Source organism: Dipodomys spectabilis, unplaced genomic scaffold (genome assembly GCF_019054845.1).
Source record: "Dipodomys spectabilis isolate Male_0828 unplaced genomic scaffold, ASM1905484v1 ptg000102l, whole genome shotgun sequence".
Classification (NCBI taxonomy): domain Eukaryota; kingdom Metazoa; phylum Chordata; class Mammalia; order Rodentia; family Heteromyidae; genus Dipodomys; species Dipodomys spectabilis.
The window spans coordinates 5,190,434-5,198,036 of record NW_024870779.1 but is presented as its reverse complement, the minus strand read 5'-3'; the positions used below and the strand labels follow the sequence as shown (position 1 = coordinate 5,198,036).

The following is a 7,603-nucleotide window of genomic DNA, read 5'->3' as shown; positions in this document are numbered from 1 at the left end:
TACGTGTATCCATGCCCCTGCTGGGGTTCAACCCACAGAGGAAAATGGGTAGCTGGCTGGGTCACAGGGCAACCATGGCAGTTCATATTTCTTGGTCAGAACAGAGAAAGTGGACAACAGCACACATGAACAACTAAGCAAAACCCAGTACAAATGAGAAACGCTTGGTTGGCAATAGTGAAAGGGAAAGGTTGAAATAATCTAACTTCTCAGTGTCAGGTGACTATATTAACATGGTGAAACTTAGAAAAGGTATTTGCAAAGATATTTCTTGTGTTTTCTCTTCCAGAATGTTAAGTTCCCCAGGGGCAGAGGTTTTCCTTATATTGGCCATTATATCCATCATACCTGGGAAGTATCTGGTTATACACAGATGATCCTGACAAAAGATGAGAAAAAGTGAGTTGGATTGGGCGTGGCCTGCACACATACAATGTGCGCACGCGCGAGCGCACACAGACACACACACACACACACAAACACACACACACACACACACACACACACACACCAGGCACTAAGTGCTACCCGGGCATGGCCTGTGCTCATGCAGCCCACACATGCACACCGGGCACCCACGTGCTAAGTACTGCTGTCCTGCCTCGACCACTTGCTCCTTTCTTGTAAGATATCAGTCGAGACTAATGTGGGTTGGCAGTTTATGGGCAGTTAAACATTTATTCCTCAGTTCATAGGGAGAGAAATACAAAAATGGAAGAAATGTATTTTTAAATGACTGGATTTTCAGCTATTCTCTCAGAAAATGTTTCCTAGTTTTGGGGTTTTTAAAAATGATTTTGAAATAGTATGTTAAAAATAATTTTTAGCTGGGCACCAGTGGCTCATGCCTTGTGATACTTGCTACTTAGGCTGAGATCTAGAGACTCACAGTTCAATGCTAGCCTGGGTAGAAAACGTCTCTGAGATTCTAGCTCTAATTAACCAGCCAAAACGCTAGATTGAATGTATTTCTCAAGTGATAGAATGCCAGCCCAAACAAGCTCGAGGCCCTGGGCTCAGAGGTCTAGCATAGTTCTCACAGCTGTATGAATTTAAAAATTTTAATCACAGGGCTAAGCCATGAGGTTCAGGAATACTTTTCTGGTAAGCTACCAAAATAAAAATATTGTTTACATGCATACATGCTTTAACATGTGCACTTGCACACACACACACACACACACACACACACACACACACACACATACACACACACCATTTATCTTATTTCCTCATAGATGCTTTAAAGCAGTTTTTCTAGATGATGTTTTCTGTAGAAACAAATACATTAATTTAAATATATGCTCTTTTGGTCTTCCCTTTCCCCATTCTTTGTCCCTGTTTCTCTCATCTCCTTATTTTCCCTTTTTCTCACCATTAAGAAACAGTTGCTTCTGGTTGCAGATGGCTCATGCCAATGATCCTAGCTACTCTAGGGGCTGGGATAAGGATCGTGTTTTGAAGCTAGCCTGGGCAGGAGAATCTGTGAGTCTACTATCTAATAAAACTATTCAGAAAAAGCTGGAGGTGGTGCTGAGTCTCAAGTGGTAGAGTATCAGCCTTGAGAAAAAAATCTCAGGAGCAATGCGTAGGGCCTGAGTTCAAGCTCCAGGACTGGCACCCATAAAAACAAAACAAAAACCAAACAATTCCTTCCTCCATTTCACTTCGTCCTTCCTTCTCCCTCATCTCTGCACTCCAGCCCCAGCTAGGTGTGTTTTCTTAGATGATATGTTGAAATGGCTCTGTTGATAGCCACTAAGTTAAGAATGAAGCAGCATATACATGGGCAACTCCCGGTCTCAGGTTTCCAGTCACCCACCCAAGACATTTCACTAGGTCAGAATGCCTGCTGCACATTCAAAGACAGCATTCTGCTTCAAATCAGTGAATCTTTGAATTTACTTTTAATTGCATCTACTTTGAAATGTTAGATTGTTGCTACATTCTGAGTTTGCAGTAGGGAGAAACAGATACATCATTTCTGAAGAAAATAGCTTAGAAGTGGAGTACTTGCCTAAAGGACACAAAACCCTAGTCCACCCTGAAGGTGAAATGTTTTATATCTTTAAAAGCATGTTCAAGCTAGGTGCTGGTGGCTCATGCCTATAATCCTAGCTACTCAGGAGGCTGAGACCTGAGGATCGCAGTTCAAAGCCAGCCTAGGAAAAAGAAAAGCCATGAAACTCTTATCTCCAATAAATCACCTGAAAACTGAAAGTGGTACTTTGGCTCAAGTGGTAGAGCACTAGCCTTGAGCTGAAGAGCTGAGGGACAATGCCCAGGCCCAGAGTTCTAGCCCCATGACTGACAAAATGAAACAAAACAAAAAACAAATAAAAGCATGTTCAGGCTGGGTGGCTCACACCTATAATCCTATCTACTCAGGAGGCTGAGATCTGAGGATCTCGGCTCAAAGTCTGGCCCAGGCCCAGAGTTCAAGCCCCTTGACCAAGCAGAAAAAAATAAAGTTAAAATGATTCAAGTTAAAATCAATATATAAAACTCTACATATATGTATGTACATAATATATACATACATATATATACATATGTATATATCCATCTATTCGTATATATACACATATATGTACCTATATATAGATAATAAAAAGTATATATGGATTCTAAAATGTATATACACACATATAAATATACACATAATATACACACATACTTTTTTGTGTGTGTGCCAGTTTTGGGGCTTGGACCACTTTGAGTTGTATTTAGGTTTTTTGGTTGTTAATTGGAGTTAAGAGTCTCATGGACTTTGCTCTCTGCCCTGGCTTCAAACCTTGATCCTCCTTTCTCAGCCTCCTGAATAGCTAGGATTACAGGCATGAGCCGCCCAGCAATACCCATATACATATTTTAATACCAAACTATTTTAATCATTCAAAAGGAACAAAATCAGAAAGGTTTTTAACTATCAAAGATTCTCAGGTACTTTACTAAATGAATTCTGTATTTACTGGGGACCATTCTAAAATAAGTTGGATTAATATCATATAATTCTTGTGAATATTTAAACAAAATCATACTTTTCTAACAAAGTATCATATCAATGCATAAAATGAGAATATTCTGACTGTTTGAAGAGACTTTTACAATAAAATCGTATATTTAGTATTGATACAGCTGGAACTTTCTTTTCAGTGTGGGTTGTTGAGAATGGGGAAAAATGGAGATTATCCTTAAGAAGAGAGAGAATACTTCCTGGAAGTGTTTTTTGGGTTTTGTTGTGTTATGTTTTGTTCTTTTGTCAGTTATGGGGCTTGAACTCTGGGCTTGGGTGCTGTCACAGCACTTCACTTCTAGTTTTCTAGTGGTTTATGGGAGATAAGAGTCTCACTGACTGCCTAAGCTAGCCTTGAACTGTGATCCTCTGATCTCAGCCTCCTGAATAGGTAGGATTACAGGCATGAACCACCGGTGCCTGGCTTGGTGTTGTTGTTGTTGTTGTTGTGTTGTTTTGTTTGTTTTTTGAGAGAATATTCTGTATGTATCCAGGGCTGGCTTCAAAATCTTGATCTCCCTTTGTCACCTCTAATTGCAGGGATTACCCCCAAGTCCCTACTTAACCCATGTGGGTTAAGTACTTCTCAAAGACGAAATAGTTCCATTTCCCTGTGAGCATTTCCTCTATTATTAGAATCTTCCTTGGTGACTGAATTCCCCTCTGGGAAGAACATCTCTTTAATCTGAAAAGTTTTCAAGTCATCTTTTGAAATTTAGGGGAAAGTGGGAAGATGGGTTTTAAGTGAAAATCAGACTAAAACATGCTTAGTAAGCAAAAGGGAAGAGTCCTGTGAATGTGGGCCTTGCAGTGCTTGCCTTTCATCCTGGCTAACTCACAAGGGGAATGTGTGAGAACCAAGGTTAGAAGCCAGGCTGGGTAGAGAATTCTGTGACACTCTTCACTTAATCAACAAAAAACTGGATCTGGGGGTGTGGCTCATGTGAGAGCTCAAAGACCTGAGAGGAAAACCTTGGTAGTGTCCACACACAAAAGCCATAAAAGCAACACAAAGAAAGAGTAAAAGACTCCTAACTTTATTTTCACACACTACCCAGGGACTTCCTGTGTATTCTGACCTTTTAGACATGAGGTGCTGATGAGAAGCAGCAGCCAGGGCAGAGTGGATGGTGTATGGTGTATTCCTTGTGTTCAATCATTGTCTTCACATGGGAACATACGAACTCCTGGATACACATTTCTTAAGGCACCCAGGCGGGAACAGTGACTTCCCCCATCTCAAATGCAGGAATTCAAGCTACAGCTCTGCCAGTTCCCCCAGACTCCTCAGTGGTCTGATGACCTGCCAGTTTGCTGGCTACCTAAGCATTTTTTAGAGGGGAACACGAGCAGTACTGGGGCTGGAACTCATAGCCTGGGTTTGTCTCAGATATTTTTTCTGAAGACTGGCCCTCTACCACTTGAACCCTACATCCCTATTGAACTCTTTATTGAAGAAGAGTCTTCTAAATAATCCTGCATGGGATGGCTTCATAGACTAATCTTAGCCTCCTGAGTATAAAGTACATTAAGTAGGTTTCATTAGGTAGCCGATGAAGAGAACACCAGGCGCTATTCAGGCAGGAGAAGTTTATTTACCCACCTGCTGCCCCCACCTTGCATGATGGAGAGGCAGAGCAGAAAAAGGAAGGGGTGACCCACCTCTGGGCCAGAACTTATCTAGGCCAGGGAGAGGAAGAGCTGTAGCCAGGTGGGGGAAAAGTGTGGCCACACTGGGTCCAGATGTGACTTCAGGGTCTGGGACCCTCCTAAAGTCAGATGGGAGGCATGTGACCAGAGGTGGCCCAGGATGTGGCCTAGCAGGAGGGGAAGGTGACTGCTTCCAGGTCTGCCACTTACCTAGGTAACAGATACTGGGTGGAAACTTAGCCAAGAGATGGGTAGGTGTCCCTGTGCAGACTTTAAATTGAAAATCTAGGATTATAGGCATTATCCACCAAGCACACTTATTTGTTATTTGTATCCAAGTTGGTATATAGAGTCACCGTATCTGTTGAACAGGAGGCTTGAAGATAGCAGGTAAAATTACATTTTTGCCAGATGACACCCCATTTTTGGAACACACTGAGTTCAGGAGACAAATGCAAACCATGATTCTTTCCTGCTTTGAGATCACTATGTAATCACTGTTTAAAACTGAAACATGAACAAACCAACTACAAATATGAACATCTGAGATGTCTTGAAAGAGGCTGTGTGTTTCCTAAAAGTTGGGAGGGATTATGAGAAAATGAATGGCAGGATAAGCTTACAAAGAAAGAAGGGGGAGAGGAAGAGAGGGAGTCACATAGAGGCATTGCAGACTGCATAACCAGTTTTATTGGATATCATTCACCAGCAGAGCACATTCTTTAGAAGACTCCTTCAGATATGTGTCTAGAAGGCCTCAGGTAGATAACAAAGGTGAAAATGTCAGTGTCCACCACAGTCTGCCATGTCTTCACTTAGCTCTGCAGAGGAGGTGGGTCTTCCTGGGATAATGAAGGGCATGGGAGCCCAAGACACTGAAGCACTCAGCTGAAGGAAGCCTGAGGAACATGGAGAGCTGGATCATTCATCCTGATAGCCTTTTACCACCAAGGAGTCAAGCTGCCCATTGAGACTGGCAGCCAAGTCCTTGTTGGTTAGGGGCTGGCTCCGGACGCTTTGCAGCATCTGATAGCCTTGGGAGGAAGAAGAAAGGTCAGAGCATTTAGGAGCACAAGAAGCCTGTGGGGACACAAGGGAAGGAGGGGGAGGCAAGAGAAATCCCAGCACACCCCTCTAAGAGAACCCATTCATATCCCTCATTTCCTTTTCCTTCCTCTATGACTTGATTCATAATATGGTTGACTGTGGGGTCCTGCACTGCAGGGGACTGTGGGAACATCTAGATTCTCAGATTCCTGAGCAGTCCAAGTCTTTATGATGCCATATAGGAGCACCAAGTTTGGCATCAAGGCCTCAACCGCAATTAGATCACAGACACTTACCTCGAGCTCGATAGTGAAAGCTCCTGTGCTCCAAAAGCCATATCATGCCCAGCAGCCACTGCCTGGCCCTAGGTGGACCCACCACAGTGACTCGGGTGTGGCCTGTGACTGTGAACCAGGGCTCCAGCTGAATAAGGGTATGGCTGTGCTCTTCTATGCAGTGGAGGTATCTGTCCTCCTGCCCTGGGAACAGAAATGGAGAGAGGAAGAACAGGAAAACCACCAACAGAACTGGGAGTCAGGTGAACGTGAGGGTGGAGGCTTGGCACAGATCCAAGAGGAAACATGGGGAGAGACTGATGAATGTGAAGAGACAGGAGATGGCATAAGGGCCACCTACCGAATATTATCTGCTCCAGCTCCTCTTCCAGGTAAAAGACCAATGGGGCATTGAAATTTTCAGGCTTGGCCCACCATTCCCCTATGCCAAAGGAATTCATGTCCATGTTGTCTTCTCTCCTTGCTTTACTCAGCACAGAGCAAGTCCAAGAAGCTGATTGTAGAGATGATGTTCTGAAGCTGTGGGTTTTATGTGCACACTCAGATAATCCACCCTTCCCCACCCTGGACCCACCCTAGAGAGGCTGAACTAGCCCTGAAAAACCTGCAAAGATAATCCACCCAATCACAGATGAATCCAACCCTGAATTCCTCCAGTCTCCATCCAAACCTTCATGATAAACTAGTTAGTTAACACAACCCATGTATCTGGTGCCTAGGAATGCAAGCTTGTCTTCACTCTGATAGAGTGAGCATGACTGAAGTTTGAGGGGTGCACATGCTAGAACAAAAATGGCTTCAGAATGGGTCTTGTTGGTTTTTCTGTCCCAACTACACAGGATATGCAACAAAGAGGATAGAGAATGGAGGGATCTATCCATAAACTATCTCAAATTAATAAAAGTTAATAAGAGCAAATGGTTTGGGATGTGGAGCAGTTCTAGAGCTAGGGAAGTTTCAGCACTAACTGCATTCAATCCAGGATAGGCTAGGGGAGAATTTGGGAGGAAAAGGAGAGGAGAAGTGGGAATGGAACAAGACAAGACACAGCACAGGACAAGATGGAGAACAAGGGAGAGGATGGGAGAGGAGAAGGGAAAGGGGACATTGCTTCATGGAAGGCATCTGTTTCTTTACCTGAAGGTTTGTGCTTCAGGTCTCTTTCCATGGATGATTTTGTTTCTCTCCTTCACTGTAGAAAGCTCAGTTCATGGTTTCCAAGTGGGGTCCTTTCAATCAAGGTCCAGGTAACTTTTCCTCTTCATTAGACATGGGTCTCTTCTAAAAGACTAGTTCCTTAGGTTCTATCCATGCAGAGGCTAATGTAGCTATTTTCAGGCTGTTGAAAGCTGAATTATTTATTTTAAATTCACAAACACCTTTTGATCTTCATAATGATAGTCACGGTAAGCCTATGTCCTACTTTGGTCCTCAGCTCCATCCAGACCTGAGCCCCTCCCTGCCCTGGAGTTCCCACGGTACAGCTGGCCTCTCCCTCTCTCTGCCCAGACCCATCTAACTCCCATCTACCTCACTTCCTAACCTCCAGACCCTGCTGTCCCTAGATAGCAGAGGTCGCCATGTGCTGTCTCTT

The 7,603-nt window shown here is 43.5% G+C and overlaps 1 protein-coding gene across 1 annotated transcript; it reads right to left on the bottom strand.

Moving 5' to 3' along the window:
- Window positions 1–5,587: 5,587 nt before the first annotated feature.
- Window positions 5,588–6,455, bottom strand: LOC122113968 (KH homology domain-containing protein 1-like). The gene is made up of 3 exons (XM_042687113.1): window positions 6,350–6,455; window positions 6,010–6,192; window positions 5,588–5,700 (listed from the first exon to the last, which is right to left on the bottom strand). Exons 1-3 carry the CDS (start codon window positions 6,453–6,455, stop codon window positions 5,588–5,590), a joined length of 402 nt encoding a protein of 133 aa, XP_042543047.1.
- Between the last annotated feature and the right edge of the window lie 1,148 nt (window positions 6,456–7,603).